At 40.3% G+C, this 17,219-nt stretch overlaps 1 protein-coding gene across 7 annotated transcripts in view; it reads left to right on the top strand.

Moving 5' to 3' along the window:
* ATP2C1 (ATPase secretory pathway Ca2+ transporting 1) overlaps positions 1-17,219 on the top strand; it is a 71,038-nt gene that overhangs the window by 18,147 nt on the left and 35,672 nt on the right. The window contains exons 1-2 of one of the 7 annotated variants that reach the window (XM_076331077.1): positions 850-868; positions 1,904-2,054. The exons of 2 other annotated variants lie outside the window; for them this stretch is intronic. In XM_076331077.1, coding sequence (XP_076187192.1) covers positions 2,049-2,054 — 6 coding nt within the window. In that variant the 5' untranslated portion in view covers positions 850-868; positions 1,904-2,048. 4 more of the 7 variants (XM_076331075.1, XM_076331074.1, XM_076331076.1 and 1 more) reach the window with 4 other exon arrangements.

Genomic DNA, 17,219 nt, shown 5'->3' with positions numbered 1-17,219 from the left:
GTGACAGGTCGTTAATCATGAGATGTCAATGCAATTGTATTCTTCCAACCATGCTGTCATGCTCCTTTAGAAGGGGGGTGTAAAGCCTGCAATTAGCGTGCCTCCATTAGATTTTGACCTTGAAAGTCAAAAGGCATTTTGGTCTTACTAGTGCTGCGCATCATACCTTAAATATAAAATTTATTATCTCAGTGGAAATTACTTTTATTTAAAAACTTCCTCAGCCTTGGAGCTCAGCATTGGAGTTGTAGTTTCAAATACTACTCCTTTGGTGTCTAGGTAAACATAACTGAATTGGTAAAGCATGTTTTTTCCACACTACTTAACTAGTTGATAAGGGTTGGTGGTTACGATTGGTAGCTAAAACCAGGTTTTGAAAGTAGTCACTTGGAAGTATTTAAGATTTTGTATTGAGTCTTCCTCCTCCCTCCCCAGCATTTGAAAGAACATGATTGTCTGGTGATTTGAAACTATCCAGACTACAAGTCTAGCCCGGGTATACTGTAACCCTAAAAATAGCAGCTACTCCATGCGCGCGGCGCTCGCTTTCATGCAAGTACTGCTTCGGAGACACGCAGCATGGAAGGCTGCAAAGAAAAACTCTGAAGCGAGTGGGTGTTAGGGGATTGTTTTCCCACGACCAGCCCAGGGCCCGGGGCCGGAGGGCCGGGTTTGGCTCCCAGTCCCGGCACAGAGGCCGGCGGGGCCGAGGGCACGGGCCGGGCTCCTCCGCTTGGCGGCGGCGGGCCCTCGCGCAGAGCCCGGGCCAGCGCGCAGCGGACGGCAGCGGCGCTCCCCACTCTCCGGCTGCCCGCGCCGGTCACTTTTCAGGCCGCTTAACGCTGCTCACGCCTCCATCTTCCTCACGGTAACGTGCTTTTTCTGCCCGGGCAGGGAGGTGAGGAGACCTCGCCGCGGAGGTGGGCGCCGGGGGCGCCTCCAGAGCTCCCAACAGCGGCTGGGGCGTTTAAACGCGTTTGTTTTCCTGGCTCGCTGCGCTGTGGCGGGGCCCTCGCAGCCTGCGGGCTCCCCGCGGCTGTCGCCCGCCCGACCAGCGCCAGGTGGGAGGATATAACGGCAGCCCCTCCGCTGTCAGCGGGGAGCGGGCGCCCCCCTCTTGGGGCGCAGGCGCCCGTGCGCGCGCGGGGGGGTGGGGACCCTCACGCCCTTCCGCTGTCGCGCCCCGCCCCGTCCGCTGCCTCTCCCCTCCCCCCCGCCGCCCGCGGAAGTGAGCGGAGCGGGGATGCGGCCGTGCCGCTGCTGCCCCGAGCCACGGAGGTGAGAGGCGCGGCGAGGCGGCCGGGACGGGGCGGCGGTGAGGGAGCCGCCGCTTGCTCCTCTCTCCCCCTCCGCACCACCACCCCCCTGCTTCCCGCGGCGGCCTGCGCCACAGGGTGAGCGGGCGGGGCCGGGGCGGCTGAGGGAGCCGCGGCGGGGGCTGCGGGGCGGGGGTCGCCGCGGGCAGCGCCGGGGCCGCCGAGCTTCAGGGAGCCGCCGCTTTCCTTCCCTCCGCCGGCTCCCCTTCCGCCTGGCGCTGAGGAGACGGGGCGCGGGCGGGGCGGCGGGAGGGTTGCTTGGGGTGAGGGTTTATTTTTAGGTGCGGGGCGTTCATTCCGTGCGGAGCCCCTCCCCGGGCGGGACGAGGCTGTTCGCGGCGCTTGTGGCGATGGGGAAGCGGCGGCGCTGCTCTGTGTTGCTGTAGCTGCTGGGCAACTAATCCTAATCCTTGGCGGCCTCTGACAGCTCTGCGGGCTCCCTGTGTGCGTGTGCCTGCTCCGCGCTGCCGTGAACGGAAGGGCGGTGGAGACCTATAGGGTTCGGCTGTTGTTGCTGGGGTTTGGGGTTTTTTGTGTGGTGGTTTTTTTTTTTTCTTCCCCTCTTTTAGCGCTGGTTTCTCTTGCAGATGTTGCTGCAGGTGGGGGCAGAGGGAGCAGTGTGATTGCCTGGGATCTTGGGGCATCTCTCTCCTCACCTTTCAGCTCCCGCTCCAGCGCTGCTGTTGCTAAAGACTTTTGTAACTATCGACTCAAGTACAATTTCGATGGAAAATGAAGGTAAAGGTCTCATCAGAGTCACTGACTTCATTGGAGCTAAGAGGATTTTTGCATGCAATTTGGTGACAACTCCTACTGGTGCGTGTGTATGTTTTACCGTTCCAGGGGTTTGCAGGGTTGCTCTCGTATGTTAATCTCGTGGTAGGAATTTTGACCTGCATTTTGTGGTTTAAGAATTGTAGGACCATCGTTTTTCTTTATTTGTAGTGCTGCTTGTTGAACTATTCAGACAGATTTTATTCTCTCTTGACAGATACTCAAAACATCTATTGACTGTTAGTGCTGTATGTGTTTGGAGTAGAAATCTCTTGTTTTATTTAGATAGGGGCTTCTGAGCATTAGTTGCTTGATATTTGCTTAGATTATATGCTTTTGTTAAATTTTATCTTTCAGGGTGAAATTGAGAAGCTTTTGTTGCATTTTGTGTCGAAATATTTTTGTGCATATTCTGTGTTCTTAAAAATGACTTAATTTTGTTCTCTTGGACAGTATTTAGTTAAAAAGTGGCACTGAAGTTTTGAGTTCTAGCACTTGAAAGATCTGGTATAAAGTTGCAAACTCTGTGTAATGAAAGAAGTTGCTCTATTATGCTTTCTTCTTCTTGTCTAGTTTGAAAATGACTTAATCCAGGGACTTACTGCAGTTTTTCCATGTTGGGCTTCAGTTTATGCTGTGGGAACCTTGAAAGCCCCTTTGCATTGGTGATAGTGACTGAGCTTCACCGATTTTTTTTTTTCTATTTGACTCTGGGTTTTGAAAATCTCTGAAATGTTATTTTTATTACTATATATATATATATATATATATAAAAGACAAGAACTGTTGTTTCCCCCACCCCCCTTATGTCATCAGTATCCTTTGAAGAAATTAGATGGATTTTTTTTTTTTAGGTGGCTACTGGATTTCCTTTGCTATAGGTTGTTATGTGAGACATTGGGGTGGGAGGAAAAGGAGCTCCTCTCTGAAGAAAGGTGCTTTTTTAATAGTTTGACTTGAATGAAGAACTGGATTGAGTTTGTGGTGTAGACTAACTAAATTATTTTCTACAGTTGGATATTGTTCCGTTTTCAAAATACGGTTGTCTTCCATGGCTGGAAAGTTGTAGAAATTGTGAAGTCCAACCTCTGTTGAAAACTATGTAGGTTATTATAATATGGCATGCCAGAACTTTCTTCTAACTTCAAAATAATGTTAGAATTCTCTTAATTCTATTGATCACGTCTTCTAGCTGAATATTTGTTAGAAAGAGCACAGAACTTGTCAGGTAGAAGGAATTTTGGATTGTGGGGGAGCGTCTCTAGAAGATTGATTTTTTTTTTTTTTTTTTTTTGGGGGGGGGGAGGAGGCTAGATAGCTGATAGAAGTAGTGTCAGTGCCTTTGCATTTCAGTCACTGCATTGCAAATAAAAGATTTTTGAATGGGCAGCATTGGGGGCGGGGGAAGCAAAGTGAATATAATGCCAGTGAATAGAAATACACTTAGAGGGAAAAAAGTAGCTGTCTGATATTTGTGTGCCAAAACCAAAATGGCAGGAAGACTTTTAATGCCTTTTAGTTGTATTACCAAATAAATAGTATATCTTAGGTGTAGTTTATAATCAAGTTGTGTATGATAGGATGGCCCATTCTAATTCTTCTGAATGCTGGTAGCACAAAGATGGTATTTCTTAAGTTTCTTACGGAATAAATAAATTATGTTTAAAAATTAGTAATATTTGTATGATAGAAGTAACTTATAAAAAAAAGCTTTATCTAGGGGAAAAATAAAAGGTGATCAGATGTGTATTTCAAAGGCAGGAATAAATGCTGTCGTTTGTTGAGGGCTTTCAAAATGGAGTAGGCTTCTGGGGGTAGGAGGAAAGCTAAACTTCAGTATGAATAAAAAGATAACTGAGTTGGTTCTCTTAACATTTGAATTACTTTCTCTCCACTCTTTCCACACCCTCCCCCCCTCCCCCCATAAGTGAGTCTCCAGACAGGCACATATATTTACAACTGTCTACTGTCTGTTTTGGTGTTCTTGGTATTTCTGAGCTCTTCTTTTTCTATCCATTTGACATTGAGACAGCTAGACACTAGCAGCTTTCATACTGGAACTTTTCAGCACTCTTGAGGGGATCCTTAATGTATTTTCTCCAGGAAACAGCTGAAGAATCTTTGTAATCTTATAGAACAAAGATTACAGTTAGAATATCTTTTAACTTTTTTTTAGTTTGCAAGTTTGTGTTTGAAAGGTCTCTTTAGTTTGGATATTGAGCAAGAGATGGCAGATTCTTTTTCCCCCTGTATTTGGATGAATATTCAAGATTGGGAAGTGATAAATGGTTTGGAAAACTAATGTTTTCCTGTGTTAATTCAGTTTTCATAAGCAGTATTGTATGTTTCCTCTAAGCTAGCTAATGTTTTGTCCCAAGACTTCGTGGTTCCTGTCTCTTGTGTTGGGATGATTAAACTTCCACAAAAATTCATGTGTCTCATAGTAATGGGGAAGAGAGAATTTCCCATCATAAGAAGACTTCTGCTTAGCTCAATAAAACGATGACTTAGAGGAATGATGTTTCTATTTCTGTTTGAAAGATAGAATTTTGTGACTTCTTTCCATAAGCAGAGCTTTTTCTTAAACTGTAAGCAGTCAAGAGAACATGCAGCTGTTTAGACAAAACATAACTCTGAGTGCAAACTAGGCTTTGTAATTTTTGGATCTCTCCATTGATGCCTTTGGGACGTTTTAAGTAATTTTCTATAACTAGTCTGAATTTTTTTTTTTCTTTTATCACCATCTTTTAGATTATGACAGGTTTTGTTCTGCTGAAGATTGTCTTGTAGAAGACTACCTTTCAGTAAAAAAATAAAGAATACAGTTTAGGTTACATCAACTTTGAGCTTCTCTACTCTGAGGTCAGACTATGATTACAAATACAAATACAAATTGTTAAATAGGAGTACTGTTTTGTTACCAAGGCCTTCTGCAGCATTTGTATTCAGATCATTAAGTGCCCAGCACAAGAGGTCAGAGTAACATTTTCCCACCTGTACACCAAAAAGACTCTCCCAAAATCATGTAGAAGGTTGGTACAAAAACTCAGACCAGACTTACTGTAAGTAATAAGAACATCATGTGGTGATTCTGAAATCCTCCTTAATCTTCATTGTTTTGAGTCCTGGTTAATTTCAGCTAATCTTCGAAGATGACTGTTAATTTCAGCATATAGTCTGTCAGTAGTAATTTCAGGATAATTTTGATAATTGGTTGAATGGTGAGGATAAGTCAGTAATTTTTTCTTCTTTGAAAAAGATGCTTTAGTTCTTCACATAATCCTGAGATGACAAATGAATCGTTTTTGTTTGTCGTGTGCTTGAAGTGTGGTTGAATATCCTAATGAGTTTCATGGGTGTTTTTCTTAAATGGTGAAAATGGGCTTAGTTGCTAAACTAACAGATTGAAGATCAGTGAATAGATTTTGGTTTTTGGGGGCAGTGAGTTAGCACCCTGGGCTAGGTCATCATGGATTAGGCAGCTCTAAGTACTGATGAGGGGGTGGAGAGTGCATACATGCAACTGAAAACAGAGGGGGAAGGGATGCCTGTGGCAGCAGTGACTTGAAAACAATTTAAATTGTTCCAGAGTGGCATCAGTTGTTTCATGAAAGTAATATCCAAAATAATAAGAATGAAATTTGTGATGGTAAGTGTTAGAAATTCTGAAATGGACTTGGTATTATCACAGCAGTTCATGTTCCTTTTGACATGTAGATGATTTCTTAATAAACTAATAGGTAAAACAAGAATTTTAATATTCATTGATTACTGTTTCTTACCATCTGCAGCTTGCAGAAAATTAGAACCTGATACTTTAAACTTATGTTGGCAAAAAAGTCACATCTCTTCTGTTTAACTTGGAGGATAATGTGATAAGGTGGATAAAGGTGAGAGATTTTTTTTTTCTTTTTTTAAAAAGTGGAGAGTCTTTACTAAAGGCCAGTTCTAGTAGATACCTTCCTATCTTTTAACAATGCTTTGGTAAATAACTGCTAAGTTAATGTAGCGCTTGTCTTGCGTTAGAAACATAGATATCCTTTTTAATTGAACAGTCAGTGTCATCTTTTAATCTGTTGTTTGACTGGTTGACGGAGCATTTAGATAGTTTGTCTTTCCTTTCCCTTTTTTTTCCCATGCAGATAAATCAGAAATGTTAATCTATAATAATCTAGAATGGTTTAACATGGAATCTGCTTGAGTTCAGATATGGCAGAATGTATGTTTATTATTTTGCTAGCTTTGTAACTGCTTTATGTGGGGAGTCTATGGCATAATCTCTTCTTCGTGAGTCAGGAAAAACAGTGGTGTAAGGAAAATGCAGACAATTCTCAGGGTAGCTAATTTAACAAAAGAGAAACAAACATTTTTGCTTGCTTTTTTGGTGAAGAGTTCGACAAGTGTGTGGTGATCTTGGGATGCTCTTCTATAGGACTGAATGAAAGGGTCTCACTACTGCTGAAAGAAGGTCCTACTCTCAGCTGTGTTCCTGCTGTATGTGTTGTGTTGGCTGTCATGGTTGTTGAGTTTGTCTGGCTTGCTAGCTTGGCGGAAGGTTAGCCCGGCCCTTCTTTCCCCTTGCCCCCTGTTGGACAGCTTTCTGTTGAATTAGTAAGTTGAATGGGCTCATGAAGCATCCAGTTAATGTCGAAAACAATGAGGGACAAAGCAGTGAGACCTCCTTTTAGCATAAGCATTAGCTTGACTCACTTTTTTATGTAGTCATAGCTTCAGTTCAATATAAATTCACCCATAGATCACGGTGGAATTTTGCAAGAGTGGAATAAGTTAGTAAGTAGGTTTTAGTTGAGACCTGCTTTTGAATTGGTGAAAGAGTTCAGGTGATACCTAATTGACACCGGATGATAAAATTGGCATTTACAGTGTGGTTTGTAGAAGCTAGAAGGAATGATAAAGTTACAATGCAGAGAAGAGAAGGAAAATAAAATAGAATAATCAAGGTATAAATTTGGGACAAGCATCTGTTTCTTGTTTTCCAAACAAGTTTTTTGTTTTCTAAACATTCTACTCTAAACAGTTAGAAGGGATAAAATGGATAATGGGTTAGCAGATACAGCCTACAGAATCTTTTACAAAGGCTTTTAAAATATTTTTGTCATAAATTTTCTGCAGCACTTTTTTCTGCATACATAATTTACAAAAAAAAGCTTGGTGAATACAATGCTGCTTCTTTCTTGATACTAATTATAAGAAAGCTTATTACCATAAGTAGAGTAATTATGCAGTGAGTTATGTTTGCATTTAAATTGGCACTGACACTGGCTTGGTCCTGAGAACTGTTGTAAACAGTAAGTTCAGGATTTTTTTAATTAGAATTTTATTTTGTTACATTATGAAGTAACTGCATAGCTGTCAAGGATATAATCAACGATTGGGTCTTGGAGCTTCTTTCATTATTTTAAACAAATAAATACTGAGCAAATATTTATGTTGGTGTTTTTGCTTAATAAAATTATATGGCAACTAAAGTCTGCATGTCATGGATACATTACTAGTATATCGCAGGGTGCTAAAATTCTTTATTAGTGTTTGCTGTTCAAGTGCTGTCCTTCATTTTGAGAAGCTCAGCACTTCAAAGTGTTGTGAGATAGAAGCAGACTATTGGAGAGGAGCCATATGATCTTATTTCTAAGTGTAGATGTTATCTTCTAGAAATTAGCAACTCTCTGGCAAGATAAATGACTGATATTTAAACCCGAAGTCTTTTGGCCTTCAACTTCTAAAAGGCTTCATGTGAATCAGGATTTAAGCAGAGGTGTATGCTATTTGGAGTCAAGTGAGATACGGCCATCGGTGCTCTCTTCCTTGGGTGATGAGTTTCTGAACTGACCCAGTGCTATTATAGGTAAACTTCGCTTTCATCAAGGCATTAGCATTGATTTGATCATTTTAGTGTGTGCTTAGGATTCTGTATCTTTTTCTTCTTCTGATTAATAAGTAATGACAAATGTATGAAATGTTTAAGCAGACTTTTCCAGTGTTCAAGGAGTTTTTTTGAACAGGAAGAATCAAAGCTGAATATTTTGGCCGATCAAATACAGATTGGTCTGGTGTGTTTGTCAGTGCATTCTTGGTAACTCTGATGCCACCTCAAGGCTTTCAGCAACGAGGCTTTAAATTCATCATAGTACATCCTCCAGAGTATACAGAAATGCTCTAAATGGTAAATCTTTTGTAGCGATTGAATACAAAGCTTGAATGTTTGGCATTCTTAAGTCTCAACTGTGTGCTACATAAATGGGCTAAAGGAAGATAAGGTGGTTTGGACAGATGTGGTGGGGGGGGTTTAGTCGGAATTTTTGTTGCCATTACTCCTACAATCTACAGCACTGCAGTCAGGTTAAGGTATCATTATTTTTGTGAAATATTTTCTCCAGCTAGAGAGCAGGCAGTTGTCATTCACAAGGCTTGCAAGATAACCACATGGAATATACTACGATTACAGAAAATTGCTTAGCTTTGCTGTTGTGCTGGTAGCCTCAGTTGAACTAGATGTCCTACTTTCCTTTCTATTTTTTTAAATTAAAGAAGACATGGTGAAGCATCCTGAAAGAGTAAGATGCATTTCAGATTGTGGAGAAGTGTTTCTCAGAGAAGTGGTTTTTTTTAGAAGATATGTTTAAGTATTTTTAGTACTTGAAAATAGTTCTTGAGCTTTATAGACTACTGTAGAGTTACTAAGTTGGATGTTAAATGGAGCATCGTAGTTTTTATTACATTGCCTGAAAGTAGATGGGATTGGGGATAGGTGTGTCTCTCAAATATTTTACAGCTTTTAAGATTGGGCAAACCTTGAGATTCAAGACGGTTGGTGCCAGTATTCAGATTTCTGTTTCTTAGTTGGTCAGAAATGCAGAAATGTTGTGTACCAAGGAGTACAGTTCTGCGTTATGGCTGGTGGTTGGCCATAGTGAAAGTCCTAAGCACTGCTGAAATAGTACTCAAATACAAGGCAGGTTTTTTTCAGGCTCATGGGGCAGCTTAGCAGGTTATTCTCATAGTTTGGGTATTTATATTTCTTTGGTTAATGGGTGGTGTCTGTGCCAGGTTGAATATCGCCCATTTTCTGTAAAGTCTTACAAAATAACACACAATAGCAAGAGGCTGAAACTATGGGACCTCCCAGGGTAGAAATTACTCTGCAAGGCAAACTCATTAATGCAAATTAGTGTTTCTCTTTCCTTATGGCTTCTTTAGAGACAGAACTTTTCTGTGTGCGCTTCCTTTGATGTGGGGACTCCTGGTAAAATGTTTAAACTAAAATACTGTTGAATAGGAACAAATTTCTTTGAATATTAGAATACAGGGCTGCTGCAGCTGTTTCCCCAGAAGTGAAAAATCATCACACTTTTCCAAAGGAGTCCATTCAAATGAAGACAGTAGACAGTAACTTCAAAGCTTTCAGAAAAGTATTTCTTCTCCTGAGCAAACAGTGCCTTGTAGAAAACAAGTGGTTCATTAATCTGCAGACTTCAACCTTTTGGGGATGGGAAGGGACAGCTCTTTGCAGTGGCAAGTAAAATACTCTTTGCAAATTGGTCGTGGATGTTTGTGTTGAATGAGTGTTGGCACTTGTTGCTCTAAGAAAGCAGCGTTATTTCCCATAAAGGTATTTGTCTGACCAGGTTCTTTTAGGTAATCCATGTATAGAGGGTGTAATGTTTAATATCAAATGTGTATATTTGAAGATATTTGATGTTATGTGGGATTTCTGATTTAGCAGAATGATACATTTGTATGATGTTTTAAGTATATTTTGTAAGTTACACTTAGAAAAATACAGAAATTGCAATACACAGTTCAATCACAATACCAATGTGATTCCCATTACCAGTCTCTATAATATGCTCACTGTCATGACGCTTGGCATCCCCAGTTGCCGGAGAGGAATATGTGGGTTGAAACCAGCTCAAGCCTGTTGCTCTCTTTGAAATATTGTTGGTTATTCAGTGCATATGTTGGGCGGAGCCACATATACATCCCCCCATGCTGGTCTGGCTAACTCAGACATTCACATTCTTTTGATGAAATTGGGGAGAAACATTTATACCACCAGTTGATCCACTCAACTGATGTTAATTGTTTATTCAAAGCAAAGCCCACCCTCCAGTCCCCATTGTGTTGAGGTAAAGTTATCCTCTTTGCAACAGCTGTGGTTAGTCATGCCCTACATTATTTACTGAGCGCCCTTGCCCATCTCCTCTGAGCCTTCTGTTATAGGGGTTTATTGGTCAGTCACAGTGTTTGGGTATTTTTCAGATCGAAATTTACAGGGTTTTGAGACTCATTAGAGAAATTGCTAGTTGAGAATACAGGAAGTAATTGGTCTTTGTGATTTAATCACATATGAGGTACAAACAACTACATCAGTACAGTCCGTATAGATGAAGTCTTCCTGAATATAACTTTCAGTTTTCTGCACATCATTAAAAAATTAGTTCAAAAACCAAGAATAAGACATTAAATAATGGAATTTACTTAATCAAGCTAAGTTTGTCGCTTGTCTGCATTTATAGTTTGTGAACTTGGTTGCACTGATTTTTATTTATTTTATTAAATCTGTATCCACCACACTCAGCTACTTCCACCTGCTTCTTTTGCTAGCATAACTGGTGAATTTCTCTGGAGATTTAATTCCTGTTAACATCTGGCAGAATTTCATGGAGGAAGTTGCATCATAGTCACAACCATGTTGGGTGTTGCTTGTTCCAGAATGGTCTGAGGGCTCTTTGCGTGCTCTTCTCCACCCTGCCTCCACTTCTGGAATCCTGCTATGCATCCAGGGTTTGCTTCTGTGTGTGCAGTTGGTCTAGGACTTACTATGACTGTTGAGCGTGCCTAATGCTTTTTTTTTTTGGTGCTTGGATTTTTGCTGTGTCTTGTCATCGTGTGGTCATTGTTCTGTGGCTGGGACCTGTACTGAGGTTCTAGGAGCATCTTGCCTTCTAGACAAGTGGGGGAGGCAAAGATTGCAAAACATCTAGTGAAATAGATATTTTTAAGGTCATTGCTAGAAGGTGACTGTGGAATCACAGTCATGATGCTGAGCAATGACCTATTTAAATGGAGAGTTTGAAGATGGACAATAAGATGGCTAAAGATCTAGATCTCTAAAACCTCTAGCCACCGTGTCCTAATAAGTAGGAGAAAACTTTGCACTGATGCTTCATATCTGACGGAACTGACAGAAAAGAGGATTACTTCCATTCTGGGTAGAGTCTTTTCCTTAAAGATACCTTTCACAGCCAAGAGTCTTTGCCTAGCGGGAACTGTTTCCAAAGTCCACGTGCACACACACAGAGACTCAGGCCTCTATGCCCACTGACATCTGGTTGATCTCTAGCCCTGTGTACTTTCCAGGATGCCAGACAGTGTGGAAGAGGTAAGCACTTGGTATTTTATTATGTTACTGTGTGCACTGATGTCCACAGTAGTTGATCTATCTGTCATTACCCCTCTGCACCTACCATCCTGGCTCTGAATAGTACAGAACTGGAGCAGAACATGCTTAGTAGGATCTGAGCTTTCTAAACTTTTTAGTATACATCGCATATAGTTTGATCATACAGAAAATTCAGGAATTGAGAAGCTTGTAAGTTTCAATCTGTTTTGTATTCAGTGAAACGCCTTTTTATTATGTTGCTGAACACTATCATTTTTTTTTCAGCGTAGGGAAGGTAAGTGAAAAATGGAAGCTAATTCTTATGGTGGGTGAGGAAGTGCTGATTCTTTCGGGACCCCAATAAGAAAGGCATAAACGCTTGCAAGGCAGATCACTATTAATAACTCAAAAAAGGTGATAGCAAGGTATAAAATCGTATGTCCTTTCTGATGCTGGGAGCCCTGAGATGATAGGACTTTGGATGGATCTCTGGTCAGGGCTTGGCACACTGTAGATCTCGTCTGCTCTGAGTTCACTGGTACTCTTAGGGGGTTTTGCTCACAGTACAGGTTCATCAATCACCAATAGCAGTCAGGTCTGGAATGTTGGCTTTGAAGTGTCCCTTGGACAACATGCTCTAATATCCTTATCTCATTAATAAAGCTGCAGTTCCTGAGCAGGTGTTTGTAATATTTCAAGTGGAAAAGACAATGTACTGTACATATACTTAAGATTAAATGCACATTGATTAATTACACATTGATTATGTGTACATTCATTAATTTTACTATTGATTAGACACAGCACAATTCAGTAGCAGTTGCACAGCATCTGCGATACAGGGGCATATACCTGGATGTGGGTCACTAGCTGCTCATACAATAACAGTCGTACAGGTTGATCACTACAAACAAGTCAAAAGGTCTTTGTAGTACTTGAGTTGGCTTGAAAGGGGTTCACTTTTACAGGAACTGATGGGGTAGATTCAAACTGACCGAATCAGCTGTTCAGGTGGATGGGATGATTCAGAAGAAAGTGATAGATGTGGTTAAGAGGCAAATATTGGAAAGCATGTGGAGTCAATGCTTCCAGTCGTCTTTTTACACTTCCAGTTGTGCCACAGTGTTTCCCAAGAACTGGCTCTATTAACCTGCAGTTTGCTAGGGAGACTTCTTGTGTGGTAGTGTAAACAGTTCTTCCTGAGAGTAGAGTGCCCAGCCCCAGATGCATTCTTGTCTCTCAGGTTTCTGAAGGAACTTCTCAAAGAAAGAATCGTCATTTCTCTTTACCTCAACTTAAATGTCATTGTTTTTTAAACCTCTTTTTTCTTCACTTTTGCTGTTCTTGGTAGTTTTGTTTTTACATCATCTTTGTATTTTGCACTTGTAGGTCAGTTGAGTAACTGCATGTAATATTTACAGGACTTTATATTAGCTAATTAGCCAATATGTTTTGGTAACAAGTTTGTCTAAAAATAGATTTTGCTCTGAGAATGTTCTAAATCTTTAGACTGCTCTCAGTGAATGTAGGTCCTGCCATTTGCATTCTCTGAGGAAGCAGAGCTAAAATTTCCCCTTAAAAAATAACTGTAAAAGCATCTCAATGTCAGCGAGCCCTGCTGATGATGGACTGTTCCTGCTAAGCTGAGAAACAGAGTGGTAGAGGTAGGTTGTTGGTACTTGGTATTGGTCATGGTAGAAAGAGGGTAGGCAGAATTTCGTAGTGTATGAGGAAGAAGAAACAGTAACACATTACTGTTAACTGGTTAACTAGATTTTTCTTTACAGAAGACTCTGAATTTCTGGTAGTGTAAGCCTTCCAAACTAATCTGTATTAATTTTGATAAACATACTTTGGTCACAGTTCTGTGGTCATATGATTAATGCATGTTTCTTGGTCTAGAAATGGTGCTGTGTACATTGGAAGTGGTCCAAGAAAAGTCCTTCCTGAGGCAGCTATTTATTTTTGTTAGTTAGCATCCTGCTTCTTTGTTCCTTGGTAGAGTTAGCTGCAAGCAGGGAATGGGAAGCTGTAGTCATAGCTCCAAAAGCTTCAGTGGTTTACATATGTGCTGCCTGTCTGATATTGCAGCATAGGCCAGTGTCATTTCTTAGCCCAATTATCCATATAAAAACTTGGCCTGCAACGAAGTACTGAAGTGTTTTAAGGTATCAGCTGATAGATGCTTGAAAATTAATTGCAGCATAGGATGGGAAGACATCTTACTGTATGTGGGTTGACTCCTTTAATATAGAACACTGTGGTTTTGGGGATAGCTTCTGTTGGATACACTAAAAGGTGTTGCAGAAGCCCACATCTCCAGTGTGCAGATCTGGGCAGCAGTGCGAAGGACTGTAGAGCACTTGCCCAACAGTATTGAGTAAGTAATCTTTCTCTTGCTTTGTGGAAGTAATGCATAGTAAAGGCAAAATTATTTGCTTGAATATAGTTATTGTGTTCCAGCAGATAGCAAGCACTTTTTCCAACTATGTTTTTGGACCTAAATCTATTGGTGTAACCCACTTTATATTTTGGAAGGTAGTGATGAAGGGAACAGTGATCAGTTTCTCGTTGGCTAAGCAATTGAATTTAATTGGTGGCAAAATGTTAGATATTTGAAACTGTTCTTTTCTGAACTACAAATGTAGTTTATCTGCACAGATTGTAGAGATGTTTGAGAAATTAGATGAGGATCCCTCCAGAATTGTCTTATGATATGTAATTTTGCTCTAGAGAAAGGAACTGGCTATAAAAAGACCTTCTGAGCCTTTATTTTTCTAATCCTATACCGGATTTTCTCTGTAGATTTTTTCACTGCCTACAGTACAGTATTCTTTGTAAAAGTAGGAGATAATATGAATGAAACACTCATTCAAAATCAATGCCTCTTTGAGTCTGTCACAAAAAGGTTGTTAAAATAGGCTTTGTTGTAGCACAATTCTTCTGCACTAATGAAGATTTATTTGGAAAAGCCTGATCTCCGAGAGTACTTTAACATTTCTGTTAAGGATATTTAATTCTTAAAATATCCTTAAAAAGGTTGTTATTCTGAAGTCCTAATTGATAATATCAGGGAAACGATCAGTTATGTATCCATTTTTGGAATTATTTGTGTTTAGCAGCCATGTCAGCTGGTACAGGGAAAAAGATTTTTCTCAACACTAAAATTTGTAATGGCTGTCAGTTCATTTCTGCCTACTCTTAACTGGGAAAGCTTGGTTGCTCAGCATTTTTGTTGAGAATGTGGAGTCATCTTGGTCAAAGTCATATGTTTGTGAGTTTGTTTTGAAACAGCACTTAGGCTAAACAGTTTTCAGCCCTAAACTGGTGTTTGGTAGCTAATACCATGAATGTGGTATCTATTTTCAATAAAAATCAAAAGCTAGTACTTAGGATGGGAAACCTTAAAGAAAAGAACATGAGCTAATAATTTGGTAGGGTGTTTTATCAAAGAGGGGAGACTGTGGCAAAATTGTGGGTGAATGTTTGGTTTAGAAAAGTGTGCGGTCCAAGAAAACTGAAACAGAAGTAAGGTTAAAATCCAAAGAAAATTAAGTATAACCATTTAGAGTATGAAAAGTCATCATCTCCAATGGCAATTTCCTGAGAATTAAAGTGATTTAACTTAATATTGGTTTGTATGTGTAGGCTTAACAGCAGCTGTAACTGGGTGTGTTCTTAATTGCAGAATATGTGAATTTGAATGAAACTGTTTCTTCCTAGGGACTGAATCTTGTGAGCATCGAGTGCTTCATGGATGCTGGTAAAAGTGGTGGTGCACTTAACCAAAGGCTGGCTGGCTGCATGGAAGACTGAGTGGTCATGATGATGCATCACTCCCCATGATGAAGTTTTAGGGAAATGAACTTGTATATACCAAAGAGTATTTTGTAAGGCTTAGGATCACAGTGTCTGTATTATTCCTAACTGAAATACCCGCCATTCTGCTGCTGTTGTGGTCAGCTTAAGTTGCTTTAATAATAGCTCTGTTTTGTAGAGGGAGTCTTATGATGCTGTGTTCTGTGAGAAGTCTTAAACCGTGGAGCAAACGTTTGTCCCTCTGGTCCAGAATAGTGTAACCTTGTTGGTGTAAGGGCTTGTTAGCATTGGGTTTTGTAAAAAGACCCCTTGTTAGGAACAGAATTATACTTGTGATTTTGTTTTTTCTTCTGATCTTGAAAGTAATAGTTCTTGTAAAATACTTTAAATATACATATGTTGAGAGAGAGAAAAATCTGTTATTTTGTTGAACCATGGATGAAATATTTTTTGACTCAATTTCTCGTCTAATTTGAAACATGTAAAGGTATTTGGAAATGATAACTTGCTAGATTATTTTTGTAAATGTATATATTTATAGTGTGTAATAATGTGTATTCACCATGATTTTTAAAGAAGACTTACATTGGTGTATGTACTTAAGGTTTCAATAAGTACCTAACTGATGCTAAAGCATACTTAAGTCACATATTTTGTAATACTCTAAAAATTGGGCCACAGACTTTCCAATTCTGGTCTTTGCATAAATGCATCATTAGAAGGATAGTAAAGAACAAAACAAAGCTCTTTCAGTGGAATGAAATGTGGAAAATATGGAGTGGAGGTGTGGCAGAGCGTAGCTGAGCTTCCATTCTTGGCCCTTGCTGAGCTGCACTCCGGCAGCCCAGCTGCTCAGTCCCGCTGGCTTCAGGCTACAGAAAGCTGAGTGGGGTCCAAGGGGTTTCCCCTCTTTGGAGGCCAGTAAAACACATTGTTAAGGTGCAGTTCTTTTGTCTGCCACCCCCCCTGCCCAACAGCTCAAACCCATGCCCTGTATCACCCTGTTTCTCATCTTGGTGTCTAGACCTCCCTTCTTATAATTACAGTGAAAGGAGCAAGTCCTGTTGGTTTACCGTTTCACTAGGAACTGCATGGCAAATGTGGAGAGTTTCCAAGGGTTTCCTCTTGAAAGCAAAAGCGTGTGAGTTCCAACTGTAGCACTCTCACCTTTGTTCATTGTTCCCTTGGACCTCTGGCATGAAGTCTTTGTGGAGTCTGTTTAGGTAAGCAGCTAGAAGAACAAATATTGAGTTGAATTCATCTCGGCTATCGTATTTGAGTACATGGCAAACAGTGTGCAGTATAGAAAATGAAGATTGTCATACTTTTTTAGGGCATAAAAATGCTGGAATCTTTTAATGTATTGTCATCTTGAAGTACTTTATCTTATATTTTAAGTCTCAGCATCCATAGAGGAGATTAAAAAATACTTAGTCTTGTATAAAAGTGTAAAACTGCCTACTCAAATTCTGTGCAAGTATAATGGGAAAACCATTTCTGTGGTGTGCATGTTTGCATGTCAGGTGACTTCCAGTTAATGGAGAGGGGATGTGTGTGTAGCAAGATGGACGAGAGATTAATTGTGGGTGCGGTAAGATAAGTGAGGAGGAAAAAAGAATATTACTTTAGCTTCTCATTTAATAAGCAAGAATTCGGAAACTCTGAAGCTTCATTAAATATCAAAGCAGTGCTGAGCTGTGCGATCAATGTTGCTGTTGCTCTGTTCTGCAGATCACAAAATTTTAACTTCCTAAAATTACAGGAAAATGTTACTTTTTATAGCATTGACTTGAAGCTTTTGTACTGCAGTCAAGTTTTATGACTTCGTTTGCATCTGTGCTCTTGTTTGAGGTTTTCTTAATGTTTCTCCTTTCTTTGTGTACAAGAAAATGTAACTAGGCCTGCTT

This window comes from Aptenodytes patagonicus, chromosome 2 (assembly GCF_965638725.1).
Source record: "Aptenodytes patagonicus chromosome 2, bAptPat1.pri.cur, whole genome shotgun sequence".
In the NCBI taxonomy this organism is placed as follows: Eukaryota; Metazoa; Chordata; class Aves; order Sphenisciformes; family Spheniscidae; genus Aptenodytes; species Aptenodytes patagonicus.
Note: the sequence above shows the minus strand (reverse complement) of the source record. Positions and strands in the feature narration are given on the sequence as shown.